The sequence below is a fragment of the Asparagus officinalis genome, chromosome 3, assembly GCF_001876935.1.
Source record: "Asparagus officinalis chromosome 3, Aspof.V1, whole genome shotgun sequence".
Taxonomy (NCBI): domain Eukaryota; kingdom Viridiplantae; phylum Streptophyta; class Magnoliopsida; order Asparagales; family Asparagaceae; genus Asparagus; species Asparagus officinalis.
In genome coordinates this window covers 23,563,322-23,576,878 of record NC_033796.1, presented here as the reverse complement: position 1 = coordinate 23,576,878, position 13,557 = coordinate 23,563,322, and the positions used below count along the sequence as shown (strand labels likewise).

Sequence of the window (13,557 nt, the reverse complement as noted above, 5' to 3'; positions counted from 1 at the left end):
AAGGGTACAGAGTGGACAGATATCCATAGAGCACATTGGGACAAACTCCATGTTAGCTGATCCTCTTATTAAGGGATTGCCTCCTAAGGTCTTTCATGAGCATACTGCTCATATGGGTGTGGTATTATTTGAGGATATTATGTTTTAGTGGGAGTTTGTATTTGTGGTGCTTTATGTTTGTTTGTATTGTCTGATCAGAATAAAGTTTTCAGTTAAGACACTCTGTTACATTATGTTTGGTTTTGACCTCACTAAGGAGGACCAGTTGAAAATAGACATGTACTGATCACATTGCATGTAATTTTCATGCTGCACATCCATGATTGATCTATGTCATTTGATTGTATTGATATATGTGACCATTGATGGGTCGAGTCACGATAAATGTGACGAAGGCCGCTTTGATCCTATATTGATATAGTCAATGGACGAGATTGTTCGGAAATACCATTTCAGTGATAGCAATTTTTGAGCTCATAAGGTTATACACAGTTTAAGGAATCATATGGTGCCCAAGTGGGAGATTGTTGGATTTAATCTAATAAATCTATTTGTGGGCACATATGATTAATCAATGTGTATTGCTATCTTTCAGGATAACCCATTAAAGTGATCAATTAAGTTGGGTTAATTTGGTATTTAAATAAGTCATGGGGTTATATGTGCAGATACCAGGTTGTAATTGTAATTTATTGAGGGGCTAAATTACAAAAGTACAACATCTATAAATAAGGGGTTATGGTCCCTAACCTAGGGTAACATTCTCTAATTCTCTACACCCCCATCTAGCTAGAGAAATTCGGCTAAAAGAGAAAACCCTAAGGTTAGAAGATCCAAAACCCAAAATCTAGATCAATCTATGGATTCAGGTATAAGCTTCCGCTCTCTTTTGATTTTGTTAATCTCTTTGAATTAATCATGGCTATATGGTTTTAGATCTCAAGTTTATGATGTAGATCTAACATTAACACACAAATATAAACCCTAAATTATAAAAACTATACCCAAGTAATCTTGATCTTCAATTAAACTTGTCTTGGTGAACATGGATGAAGCTTGAACTTGAATCTTTGACTTGAATGCATAGCTTCATTCCAATTCCGCCAACTTCCATTTGATATGATCGTGCAGGCTCAATCCAACTAACCTCTGGCATCGATGCTTGTCTAGAATATCTAATGAGCAAACACTAGACAAACGATGTTAGAGATTCTTTGTAAATCATCATCAAAACAAAGGTACTAACAATGTTTTATGCTACTTGGAAAATAGATAAGACTGGTCCTTAAACCACCATATTTATGTTTCAAAAGTAAGTTGAAGAGGGTTTGGTTAAAAAATATGACTCATGAGATCCAAATCATAAGCACGAGACGTGTTTCGAACTTACGACTTCTCTATCACAAATCATACGTCTTAACAATTCTCCTCAAGTTCCTCTCATGAACCCATTCAGTATCTTTTGTTTCAATTTTTTTAATCTGCACACATCACTGAGAAGCCTGGATTGAAAATTTTAAAATATACTAATTCTTTTGTCTGATTAAACATGGCATTAACGTTATGCCGACGGGAAATGACAAAGAAAGCAACCTTTTATTTTCACGAAGTGGTAAGCCAATCATGCTTAGCTAACTAACAAACAGTCATTATCCTTAAGCACATAATTCTTTGAGTCAATTACTTAATAGCTTGCAGAAACAACATTGTAATGTTAGTTTTAATTCACAACTAGTCATTGGTATGAACCTTGTCTTCACTTTGATGTGCTGCTAATCTTTCTATTGTACCAAAGGATACTTTAGTTTATAAGTTTGTCTCAACTCTCTCGCAGAATCCATTAGTATTATCCCAAGAGAATAATTTAGGATGGAATAAGTTGGAGGAGATCAGGTCAGCTGCTGCAGGCCACTGATGCGCTAATAAGGACAGTGTTAGAGTCATAAGTGAAGCAAAAAGTTGAACATAAGTGAGCTAAAAAGTTAAACATAAGTGAGCTAAAAGTTTAGACCTTTTTGTATCAAAAGCCTGATAAGTGACAACTCAGTGAAAATTAAGCTTCCCATCTTCATGCTAGAATCATGGACCTTGTGGAATATTTTATTCTTGTTGTTTGGTTTGCCTTTGGAGAGGGAAGTACCTATTTGATCGATCCTTCTTTACCTTACGTTTATACAATTAGAACATGCAACAAAAATGAATAAAACACAGTAAATCATACTAATAACAGTGTCTGAAATTCATGATAAAGGGCCCTGAAAAGTAACTGAAAAAGAAAAATGTCAGGTCTGAACTAACTTTAAAATATGACCGAGTTATTTAACCCAAGCATCTTTGTTAAAAACTCACTGTATCCTCTCTTCGGATACAAACGCAGCAAAGTGTTAATAACTTGTCATTTGATATTACTCCAGGGGATTACGGGATTTAATTGGGCTCTCCTATCACAATATCTTAATACACACTCTATCACTTTTGATAAAACTCTTTTTCTTTTAAATAGAAATCCTTTGCGTCCTTGTTGGCAATAAACTGGAAACCTATGCCATCTTGAAAAATTTTAAAGTTGAAAATTCACATCCCTTAAGGTATCAATCATTCCTTATGTGGATGCTTCCAAAATAGTCTTCAAAAATTTTATTTTCTTTTGTATGGGGTCAATCATGATTAAACTTTCCCATCAAAATTATCAGCGAACTAAGACTATATATGCTGAGAAATAATATTTCCAAGGAAAACACTATAGGCACACCCTCAACCACACCTTGGGGCACACCCTCTCTCTCAGCTACAGTACACAGGGCCCACTTTAGATTTTTTTTAATCTAAAGTGGGCCCCGTGCACTGTAGCTGAGAGAGAGGGTGTGCCTGTGGTGCCACCCTATTTCCAAAGCGACTCGCGGCCTATCTCAGACTTATCAAGCTGACGTTTGCATTAGGCCGGATCTCTCACATTTGTTGTTGTCACCCAGCCCATTAATACCTCTTTTTGCCATGTTGTAGCCTGGCCCATTAGTGAGTCCATGAAAGAGAAATCGTGGCCCTGAATAGAAGTATATCAAATAGAAATTGTGCAGGCTCTACTATCCTCTCTCGCTCTCTCTCTCACGCTCTGTGTCTTGGCCCGGCCCATCGTTACCCTGCATCAAATAGTCATGAACTCTCTCCCTCTCTGTTCGAGTGCTTGCAACGACGCCCATTATGCATTTGCAAAGGTATGAATTTACAACAAAACAAATCCTCACCTCACTTTTCAAATCTCTTCTTGATTTCTGCCAGCAATCTGACCATAAAAATGTTTTTGCTCCGACCCAGGGTTCTTTGAGGGAGGAAGCCAGCCCAATTTCTCAGCAACATAAACGAACTCCCAATACCGTACCTTTTTTGGCATCTCCTTTCAGTCTCGTAGCTGCAGCTATGCTTACCTTATCCTCTCCATCTTTTGTCAACCCCCCAGGTCAGTAGCTTATCCACACATTTCCAGCCAAAATTACCAATATAACCCTGCTTCATCGTCACGTTACATGTTATTATAGCTTCCATATGGGCATAATTGACAGATAATGTAATAGATATATTAATAAACCTGAATTATTCACCAATTGTGAAACTAGATTGCGCGTCGCATAAATTTTTACGCGGAACCGTACTAATGCTGCTGCATAGATAGTAATTTGAGCTTTGAACTATGTTCAGGAGGTCCCACTTTTACCTAGCCCATTCTGAAATACAACACTAATGGTTAGGATCCTGTTTTGTTTGTTGAAATTACTGGCTTACAGCTAGCTGTAACCATAATTATAAGTTGTTAGTTATCAGTTTTGGGAAAACTTCGTCGAGGTGGAGAATTGTTGGATAGCAGGTTCCTAATCTGATTTGGTAACAGATTATTGGGATTCCTAATATGTTTTGGTAATAGGTTATTGGGATTCCTAATCTGTTTTGGTAACAAGTTATTAGGATTCCTAATTTGTTTTGGTTTTGGTTTTAGAATTCCTAGTATGTTTTTGGTTTTAGGATTTCTATATATATGGAATTATTGGAAGAGAGAATTGAGCAGAAAATTGGGGATATTTGGAGCACAGAAAAGAGGTATTTTCTGAGCTATTTGTTAGGGTTTTGTTTGGAGAGAATTAGAGATTTGTTGGTGAGATTAGGTATTTTCTGAGCTATTTGTTAGGGTTTTGTTTGGAGAGAATTAGAGATTTGTTGGTGAGATTAATTGGTGAGTTTGAGTGATTTGAATTAGAGATTTGTTGGTGAGATTAATTGGTGAGTTTGAGTGATTTGTAATCTCAGTTTGTACTCTTCTCCTCTATTAGTGAAAAACCCTATCCCCTTCTTGCCCCGTGGACGTAAGCAACTTGCCGAACCATGTTAAAATTGGTTGTTTGTGTTTGTGGCATTGATTTGGTTCGTTTGGCCTTTTCTCGACGTTCGTTTGATTTGATTTCTCGTAGCATGTTGGTTTGGTTGTTTGGCTTCCGCAGCGCACAACAGTTAGTTGTCATTACAGCTACTTGTTTTGCTACGACTACAGCTTGCGATCACGAGTTTTGATAAAACGACTTCTGGAAAATTTGGCAAAAGTTGTTTGCAAATTAAAGTGGTATCTTTTGTAATCACAGTTTCAAAAATATGCAGCTGCAGTCGAACAAGCGTCTGTAACATTCATGATCAAACTATAAAAAGTAACCACATATTGTAAAAAGATTGGCAAATGTAGACCTAAAAACATTTTGGGGGAACAGAGTATCAACCTTCTTTTTATTTAGCTAAGCCTTGAAATAAGTTCTTCCGTTTGCAGTATCCATGGCAGAACCTGTTGCTGCATCCAAAGGAGCAGCGCTCTTTCAGAAAGCTTGCGTCGGCTGTCATGATATGGGAGGAAACATAATACAGCCCGTTAAGTCAATCCAGACTCAACCTCTAAATTATATGCATTGAATAAATCTTATTGCTTTCGATTAATAATATTCACTATCCTTGTGAATCTCAGGGAGCTACTCTCTTCACCAAGGACTTAGAGAGGTATATTCACCCTCATTCTTCTCAAACCAAGCAAAAACACTGCGTTAACGGATTATGAATCATTCAGGAATGGTATAAACACAGAGGAGGACATATACAATATCACGTATTATGGCAAGGGAAGAATGCCTGTGAGTATCCTCTAAATCAATCTAATAAGCAGCAATAAGTAAAAAAATTTTGTTCTTCTTGTTCCTTACTATTGGTTTGTGTCTTCAGGGCTTTGGGGAGAAATGTACTCCAAGGGGTCAGTGCACATTTGGACCAAGGCTGCTGGAGGATGAGATCAAGCAATTGGCAGAGTTTGTAAAGTTACAGTCTGACAAAGGATGGCCTAATATCGAAAGTTTGGGAGATTGATTCATGTGCATCAAGGGGAAAAAAAAAACTCAATTCAGCATTTGTTAGCAGCGAAACAAAATGAAAATAGTTTGATGAACTAGTTTTTGTGTTTGTTTGTCTATTGTGTTTCATGTATATCAGTACCTATATATTTCATGATTGATGCAAAATTCATCTTATGGCTGTGTCAGTTATGGTATCTCACAATTTGGGGTCAACTTATAGAGAATGAGAACAATAGTATGCACTACCACTACAAAGGTAGACATGTTCCTTTACCTGAAGAATCATTGTTATTTGCTATCAAAGAGGTAAGCACGCCAAGTGGAGAATGAAAAGTGTTTAGGTTCCGTACAAATTGAAAGCAAAGGAAAGATTTGCAATTTGTATTTGTATTGATCTTCCTAGCATTGTAATTAATTAGTTATAAATGTTTGGTCATTGTAATTTGTCTAACGCATAAAAATAACGAACAGGGCTAAATAGTGATTAAGATTTTGTATTGAGGTTAAACGCCTTTATTTAAACTATCTAATTATTTTTCCTATGACTATAATGCGTTATTTGTGCCCATGATCATCTCTATTAGCGGGGCAAGTCAAGTAGAACTCAAAAGTAAAACTAGGATAATTTGTAGGATAAAATTTTGTAGTGTTAGTCAATTAGAACTAGAACTAGAGTAAAATTTTACAGTATTAGTCAGCTAGAACTGTAACAAAACTAAAACTGGGATAATTGTGCAAAATTATCCCCTTTTTTAATTTGTTTATACAAAAATGAGAGTTTTAGTCTCCCAAATTATCCCTACTTTTAGCTTGAAACTAGGTGGTAAAAAGCTAGAACTCACCATTTTATTTTCTTATTTTTTATTTTTTTTTTATTTATTTTATTTATTTTATCTTTTCTTTACCTCTTTGCTCCGCCTCCGATGATTATCACCATCATTAGACAATGTTGTCATATTGGATCTCGTCTCCTCTTAGTCATCTCTTATATTTACTTTTTTTAATCAAATGTTATAATCATATAATTAAAATTTTGGAATATTTGGACGTCATGGTACTTTTAGGCGAACCTTCTCTCCAAATCTCAGAAATCTCATAAGACTTCCCTTTATCAGATAACCCCTCATAACTTTCGAAAATATTATAAAACCCCTCTTAAGTTTAGGGACTATCAGAAAATCTCTTTACCTTTAAGAATTTTAAGAAATCTCCCTAAAAACATGACCCCCAATTTTCATTAGCAAAAATATCCTTCTTTTTAATTTTACCCACCCATATGAAAATTACGACTAATGCCATTAAGGGGGTTTCCTGACAGTGTCTTATATTAAAATGAGTTTTTCTGATAACCTCTAAACTTAAGAAGAAGGATGTTCTGATATTTTGAAAGTTATGGGAAGTATCTGATAATCTTTTAAAGTTAAGGGGGTTTCCTGCTGTTTAGCCTCTATACCTTGTCTGGATGGAGTTTAGTGGATGAAAGTGAAAATGAAATTTCAATTTCACTTGTTTAGGAGTTTTTTAGGGGTTAGATGATAGAATGGAAGGTTAATTTCCTTCCATTTTCCTCCCCTCCAATTTGGGGAGTAGTGGATGGAATGAAAATCAATATAAAATTTTACAATGTGATAAGACAATTATACTATTATGACATTAAAATCAATGACTAACATATACTTATATCCAATATATAATGGCATTTGTATAACTATATGCATATTCACTTCCCTTCCTCTTTATCAAAACTCACAAGCAAGATAAAATTTAGTTCCGTTCCCCGTACTAAACTCAAAAACAACATTTTATGTTTTCAGCCTTTAGGGTGTGTTTGGATTTCAATGGGGTTAAGGGAACTTAAGGGAAACTAGGTGAGAGAATGGAAGGGAAGGGAAGAGAGTTCCCTTCCCCTTGGTTACACCCCAATTTGGGGGGGAACAATTTTTATACTATTAGGGGGTGAACCAAGGGGAACTAGGGTGAATAACTTTACCTCATAAATGTTCCCAAACAAGGTGAATGGTTCCCCTAACTTCCCTTCACCCTTATTCCCCTCAATCCAAACAAGCCCTTAGAGCATCTCCAACCCAAAAACCCAAAATGATGTAGTTTTTACACCAAGTTCGTGTAGTTTTTACACCAAATCACTATTCCATCTCTAACCATTACACCAAATTTTACACCAAAAAGAATATTCATTTTATTTACAAACTATAAAATGGGATATAATTGGAATATTTGATTTGTTATAACAAACTATAAGGGCAAACTTGGGAAAAACCAAAATCTCCATATCTACAGTGCTGCGCCAAATCTGGCGCAATACTGTAGCACCTCATTAAAATGGCGCTGAATTTGCAGTCCGGTTGGAGGAAGATTTGGTGCGGTTTTTGTTCTATTTTGGATTTTTGGAGTTGGGTTGGGAGATGCTCTTATTAGTAAACTCCCAAACAAAGCCCACCGGCAAAATTTCGTCCAATCCCTTCTTAGAGAGCAAATGAGCGGGAGAACCAAACACGATGGCGACGGTGACGGAGGAGACTCACAAATCCCAGCGAGCTGCGGTACGCTGCACCGCGCGCTCTCCGATTGCCATCGTCGCACCCGAGACCCTCGCCAGAGGGAGCTGACGTGTCGCCACATAAACCGCTCGCTGGCCCAGTGCCTCATCTCGGCAGCGTGCCCTGACGAGTGCGAGGCCGTGCGTAGCATGTGCTCGAGCGCAGGGACTTCGATGAAGCGGGCACAGTGCCAGCAGGCCAAGATCTCGCTCTCTCTTTGCATGTCCTCTTTTCAAGAAGACTAACGGAAACCCTAATTCTATTTCTGAAGTTCCGATTCTTGGTGAGTTTTGTTGGATCTTGTGATCAAAGTTTCGTCCTTGTTCCCTTTATTTAACTTTTGATTGTATGTCCGAGTCTAATTATGGATTCTGTGCTGGTTAGGGTTTGGTTGGAATAATGAGTGCGATATTGATGCAGAGTTTGCCGTTGCAAATCTATAATCAAAGAGGCTCACGATGTTCCCTCAGCAAAATTGGGGAACATCTAACAGATGACCTAAAGTTCTCTCCTTTATCACCTGTTATGTTACCAAAAGTTACCCGCACTGTAAAATTTCAATTATCAATTCTTTGCCTAATATGATCTTTCACCAAATTCTTGATTTTCCTTTGTATTTCATAAAAAAGGCTTCAACCTAACCGGTTTTGCATTTTCTGGAGGAGTATCATGAGTCTCTTTGATGCTTGGTGCATCAGCTTCTTCACGTGGTAAATTACTGCCATTGGTATTGCATTTTATATATTCTTATCTTTTTTTATAATTATTTTAGTTAAATTTATGCTGATTGAGTATTTGATTGTTATTTCTTCATGCATTTCCGTACAATAACAACATTTTGGATCGTTTAATTAATTAGGAAATGGTTTTGGTTGCAGAAAGGCATTATAAGAAGATAGGGGATTGGTAAATTGCATGCACTAAATTAAAATAAAATCTGCCCATTACTAGTTTATGATCTTCAAACATATGTGCAGAAGTATGACTAACGATGCTTTCACCTTGCATATTCACGCTTAGCTGATGAACTCAAAGAGAGGGTATACTAGGACGATTATCAGGTGCCCGACATTTTTCTTGAGACATAACTAACACTAACCCATTAATCTGAGTAGACCTTCACCTGAAACCATAAATTTGTAGAATTAAGCTTGTAGAATTGTAGTCCACTATGCCCCCACGTTATTTGCAATAGCTTTAACTGCTGCTTTCTTCTTGTGTTTGTGAAAATCTTCTTCCTTACTTTTCCTACCTCTCAGTCCTTGTTATGTGAAATGGTCATCTCGGAACTTTTGGTTTGTAAGCCTATAAATCTGCTTTAAGATGATGTGGGATTATACCTGTCATCTTTGACTATTGCTCATCATCCATCTATTTGTAGGTTTGTATGTCCTGCTTATTCACTTCACAAATCCTGTGTTTAGCCTCTCTATCGTACCATTTGGAGGCTTACCTGAATCTTCCAAGTTCCTTCATTGTAAGCTACCTTGGATTTATCTACTTTTTTCTTCACAGGGTTTGTCCGAACTAAATCTGCCTTACATCCAAAAGAAGAGCAATGGGGGAGTTTATTGATAACTTTGATCGCAAAACTCTCATACTTTTCTCCGCTTCCTCTTGCTTTTGCTTCCTTGAAACTCCCTTGTTACCATCTGAGACCAAACTGGTAAACCCACTTTTGAAAGCATAGATGAGAAGAGGAAGGAAGAGAGATTGGTGTTAAGGAAATAGGCTTTAAGTTATCCAGATTTTTACTTCTCCGATGTATCAGAGATCATGTTTTAAGTGCAGTCTTCAGAGAATGGGAGTTATTGGGGGGTGGGGATTGTCTCTGTGTGTGTGTTGTTTTTGTTTTTGGGTGGGGAAGGTTAGTTTCCTATCTTAAAGTTATGGTCGGAGCATTTGAATGAATGGTCAAGTAGGTGAAAGTCAGGGGCGAACATAATTTGTTTATCCTTCAATTTTCTTTGTTTATTTTAGAGCTGAAAATAAAATCTGAAGTGATCCAATTATGCTTGCTGCTGCTTGTACATGGTTAAAATCCTTGCTTGAACTTTGCTTGAATCATCATTTATCAGCCCATATCAATTTATAGGACTATTATTGTCTTATGGATTTCATTTGTCGCGATCCTTGTTGACCAGTGGCTTAACAAAATCTTTCTGGTCAAACAGGTTTCCGGGCATCATGATTTGAGCACCATTATAAATTTTCAGATCGTACTTTGATTGACATAGGCTCTCGAGGAACTTCCATTTCAACTTCTGCAAATGAATGATCTTTCTCAAGAATGTAAGGGTGCTAGTGTTTGAATAAGTGTTTGTAGCATCAAGTCAAAGAGATATTCATTAAAAATCGTATGTATGAAGTGCCTTATTATGTTCATATCAAAAGTTTGGAAGTCCTTTTTTTCTTGCATTTGTGGAGGCATACTGCTTGAATGTTTTCATATTCAAGTATTATTATCTGCTACGAAATATCTGCAGTAGGATTTGGATCGTTTTCATGCAGAAACAAGCAGCTCTTTTGTATTTTCGGAATTATGATGGGAGTGAAAAACAGAATGTCCAGATTGGTTTCTGATTATCTTCACTCGTGAATAAAAATTAATTGCTGCTAGGGTTTTGTTGTCAGTCAGATCGAGCAGCAAGGAGTCAAAACGCTTCGTAGTTGAATTTGGTTCGTAAGATGATAGGGTTGTGACTGTGTGTGAGGGATGGTTGAGGTTGATTAAAGTTGGCATTGACAAGTTGAAGGCTGATGGAGCAGATTTAGAAGTGTAATCTTATATACTCAATCCCTCCAAATAGTGAGGGATAGCGGAGATAATTTGTTCTTGAGGCGGGTTAATTGGTCCTTTCAATCGTTCAGTGATGCCTTGTGAATGTAGGCTGAATTGTTCTGCTCGGCGTCTTCTTTGATTAAAATAGCGTCGATTTATTGACTCAGCTGAATCTGTTGGCTCTCTGTGTGCTTGCTCTTGATTGTTTGAAATCTGTACTACTCAAAGTTCGGAAAATCTTCAAAAGTTTTAGTGAGCTCAGAGGTGTTAGCCTGATTTTCTGTGTGATATGCATTTTCCTGTTCTCTAGGTTATAATTTCTTCCGGAATTTGAGAAAAATAGAACTGAAAAAAAAACTACGGCTGCTGCTGCTTGTTGGTGCAGAGTTTAGAAAATGCCTTGTATCTTCATGTAAAACAGCTTCTATATTTTCTTTAAGGAGAATTTTTTAAAAAAGTCCATTTTAAAAAATAATTAGCAAAAACAATCTTTTTGCTAAATAATTAGCAAAATCGATTTTTTTTCCAGCTCATCAAGATTGGCAAAAAAAGAGGTCGATTTTATAAAATTTTAAAAATAGTCTTTTTTTAAATAGTCTTTTTTTTTTAAATTCTTCTTTCTTTAATCTAAAATGAATATATCGGTAAATTGCAGAAAACCCCCCTAAGTTTCTAAAATTGACACTTTATCTATCTTACTTTCAAATTCTAGTCATAATCATAAAGTTGGATGTAAGCATCAGTTACCTAGAAACCAGCTTAATAACAGGGTAATTTCTATATAATTACTTTTTATTTTCAAATTATACACAAACCACCGTAAAGTAGGTGTTTATTGCAATCAACCACCGTAAAGTAGGTGTTTATTGCAATCAACCACCTCCAAATCAAATTTTTACTAAAAAACCAAAAATAATCTTAAAAAATTTAAGTTCAAGGTACATGATTTGCGTACCCCAATAAGATCTAAGCTTCAAAAAAATGAGTCATGTACCTTGAATGCAATTTTTTTAAAGGTAATTTTGGGTTCTAAGTGGATAATTTGACTTGGAGGGGGTTGATTGCAATAAACAACCAGCTTTAAATGTAGTTTATGTATAAATAAAAAATGGAAGGCGATTTTCATATAATTACCCTATTTTTAAGATGATTTTTAGGGGAAAAGACCTATTCGGTACAATAAACATATATATGTTTATATGAGAGTGCATATAATTAGTTTGTCTCGTGATATTAGTTTCTACGTCCAATTTAGTTTTGTGAAATTAGAAGATTGAAGGAGATGAAGTTTCACTTTAAAACTCTAAAGGGACGTTTTGCCAATCCTGCAATTCCTTAGGGGGGGTTTTCTGCAACGTAACCTAAATATATTTCTACTGTTCTAAAGCAATTTTTTTTAGTTCTTCAGCTAGAATCCTATTAAGAAACAGAGTCCTTACATCATCGAAAATTGCTTCTGTAGATTCTTCTCCCTCTCCTATTCGACATAGGAGCTCTCTCTCTCTCTCTCTCTCTCTCTCTCTCTCTCTCTCTCTCTCTCTCTCTTTGAATCTATATAAACAGCTACAGAGACAGAAACTGAAGCCGAACAAAATCACCATCTCTCTCTCCTCATGGAATCATCGAATCAGGAAGCCGGTGTCGACCTCGCCAGTGATCAGCCATGCCAAGAAAAAGAGAAACCGTCAAAGATTTATCAGTGCAAGTTCTGTGACAAGAAGTTTAGTTGCCCGAGAGCGCTCGGAGGCCACCAAACAACTCATCGGATTGAGCGTGAGCAAGGCATGAAGGAAAAGCTAACAGGCAACGCAGGCAACGAAGCTAACGCAAAGCAGTGCAAGTTCTGCGATAAGAAGTTCGCTTGCCCCAGAGCACTCGGAGGGCACCAAACCCTTCATAGAGACGAACGCGCACATGCCAAGAAGGTGAAGCTCACGGCCAATGCGGTGGAGGAAGCAAATAGAGGGCAAGCGACGTCGTCGACGATGCTGGATGAAGTTACGAGTAATCTGACGTGCGTTCAGGAGGCGGAGGAGGAGAAGAGGGGATTGGTGACGATCAATTTTCTCCTGAGCGATTCAAGGTTTGCTCAAGAGGAGGAGGACAGAGAGCGAGCAGCGACGACGACGGATGAAGCTGCGAGTAATTCAGGGCGTGTTCGGGAGATGGAGAAGGAATACATAGAACTAGATCTGACCCTCAGGCTTTAGAAAGATGTGTTATCTTGAATTGTTACATAAATGGAGCAGTATTTTTTTCTTCTTTTCAGAGAGTTTTTCTTGCACATTGGTTCTTCTAGCTAGTTGCTAGTTTTGTCTCTTTCTTTATGTTGTGCTCTTGATTGGCTTTTTGCTTGGTACCATTGTGTCGGTATTAAAGTCTGGCTCGATGTAAACAGAATTACGGTGATTTAGGTTTTGTCAGGATCTTCTTGCAAAGCGTAATTAGACATAGATGATGATCATGACTGCATATTTTTTTTTTATTTGATTAGTTTTTCTGGTATCTTTTTGTATCTGATGAACTCGGGGGAATGTAACAAAAGGAGGGGGGTAAATTGTAAGAAAAAGCAAGCAGGAGCAAGGCCAAGATATGAAGTAAACCCTAGAAAAAGAAAAAAAAATATATTAACACTTCCATCTCTTTTGATCGGATGAGCAGCTCTTAATAGAGGAATTCATGCGCTTAGCTAGCAGACACCCCCGACTCATGCGCGATTTGACGCCCAATTGCCCAAGTTTTTTAATGGGCCGCCGTGGAATTCATGCGCTTAGCTAGCAGACACCCCCGACTCATGCGCGATTTGACGCCCAATTGCCCAAGTTTTTAATGGGGCCGC

The 13,557-nt window shown here is 37.2% G+C and overlaps 2 protein-coding genes and 1 long non-coding RNA gene across 4 annotated transcripts; all 3 read left to right on the top strand.

Moving 5' to 3' along the window:
• On the top strand, nucleotides 3,064-5,563 carry LOC109832152 (cytochrome c6, chloroplastic). Its single transcript, XM_020399590.1, has 6 exons — nucleotides 3,064-3,215; nucleotides 3,316-3,457; nucleotides 4,808-4,905; nucleotides 5,000-5,031; nucleotides 5,099-5,162; nucleotides 5,251-5,563. The coding sequence occupies exons 1-6, from the start codon at nucleotides 3,156-3,158 to the stop codon at nucleotides 5,389-5,391; spliced, it is 537 nt and encodes a 178-aa protein (XP_020255179.1). The 5' UTR covers nucleotides 3,064-3,155; the 3' UTR covers nucleotides 5,392-5,563.
• On the top strand, nucleotides 8,321-10,974 carry LOC109833411. Of its 2 annotated transcripts, XR_002245208.1 has the most exons (3): nucleotides 8,321-8,646; nucleotides 10,111-10,293; nucleotides 10,448-10,974. It is a non-coding gene; the product is annotated as an uncharacterized LOC109833411 (long non-coding RNA). The 2 variants fall into 2 exon arrangements; XR_002245207.1 differs by lacking the exon at nucleotides 10,448-10,974 and having other exon boundaries at nucleotides 10,111-10,354.
• Nucleotides 12,308-12,986, top strand: LOC109832150 (zinc finger protein ZAT9-like). Its single transcript, XM_020399589.1, has one exon. It carries the CDS (start codon nucleotides 12,332-12,334, stop codon nucleotides 12,926-12,928), a length of 597 nt encoding a protein of 198 aa, XP_020255178.1. The 5' UTR covers nucleotides 12,308-12,331; the 3' UTR covers nucleotides 12,929-12,986.

Coding starts and splice junctions, on each gene's coding strand:
- LOC109832152 (XM_020399590.1), top strand. CDS start 3,156: ATGAACTCTCTCCCTCTCTGTTCGAGTGCTTGCAACGACGCCCATTAT. Junction 4,906..4,999: donor GAGGAAACATAATACAGCCC/GTTAAGTCAATC, acceptor TGTGAATCTCAG/GGAGCTACTCTCTTCACCAA. Junction 5,163..5,250: donor ATGGCAAGGGAAGAATGCCT/GTGAGTATCCTC, acceptor TTGTGTCTTCAG/GGCTTTGGGGAGAAATGTAC.
- LOC109832150 (XM_020399589.1), top strand. CDS start 12,332: ATGGAATCATCGAATCAGGAAGCCGGTGTCGACCTCGCCAGTGATCAG.